At 51.4% G+C, this 451-nt stretch overlaps 1 protein-coding gene across 1 annotated transcript; it reads right to left on the bottom strand.

Annotated features, from left to right (window-relative positions):
* Positions 1–220: 220 nt before the first annotated feature.
* On the bottom strand, positions 221–443 carry PHALS_00466 (uncharacterized protein; the record flags this gene model as incomplete). The annotated part of the gene is made up of 2 exons (XM_024730353.1): positions 221–290; positions 352–443. 2 exons carry the CDS (start codon positions 441–443, stop codon positions 221–223), a joined length of 162 nt encoding a protein of 53 aa, XP_024580639.1.
* Between the last annotated feature and the right edge of the window lie 8 nt (positions 444–451).

The raw sequence follows: 451 nt of genomic DNA, 5'->3' as shown, positions 1-451 counted from the left end.
TGTCAGAGCTACGTAAGCAATGGACTGACGTGGCGTAACCTCCACAACCGACAAGCCTGACACACCTGCAAAGGTGCAGCACGTCGTCAGTCCATCCATCATCATCCTCCTTCACTCCTCGGCTATAAATACCAACCCCAAACCAGGTTTGAGGTATCTCTTCACAACTCTCTCACTACTACTACTATCTTACTTTGCTTCCCAAGCAAACTACTGATTCTCACGCCGGAGAGTGGTAACAAGGAGCACCCCCCACCCCATCCTCCTTGTTACGAGTCACGGCTTGTTTCCTTGTGCAGGAGATCATCCACCGGTGACCCAGCCAGCGATCTCCGAGAGGAAGGGATTAACCCTTCTTGACGAGACCAGTGTGTTAACCCTGCCCGGTTAACCATTGTTTCATCATTGGCGCCCACCGCTACTCTTAGCACTTTTTCAACCATCCTTCTCC

Source organism: Plasmopara halstedii (genome assembly GCF_900000015.1).
Source record: "Plasmopara halstedii genome assembly, contig: Scaffold_1124, whole genome shotgun sequence".
Classification (NCBI taxonomy): domain Eukaryota; phylum Oomycota; class Peronosporomycetes; order Peronosporales; family Peronosporaceae; genus Plasmopara; species Plasmopara halstedii.
Note: the sequence above shows the minus strand (reverse complement) of the source record. Positions and strands in the feature narration are given on the sequence as shown.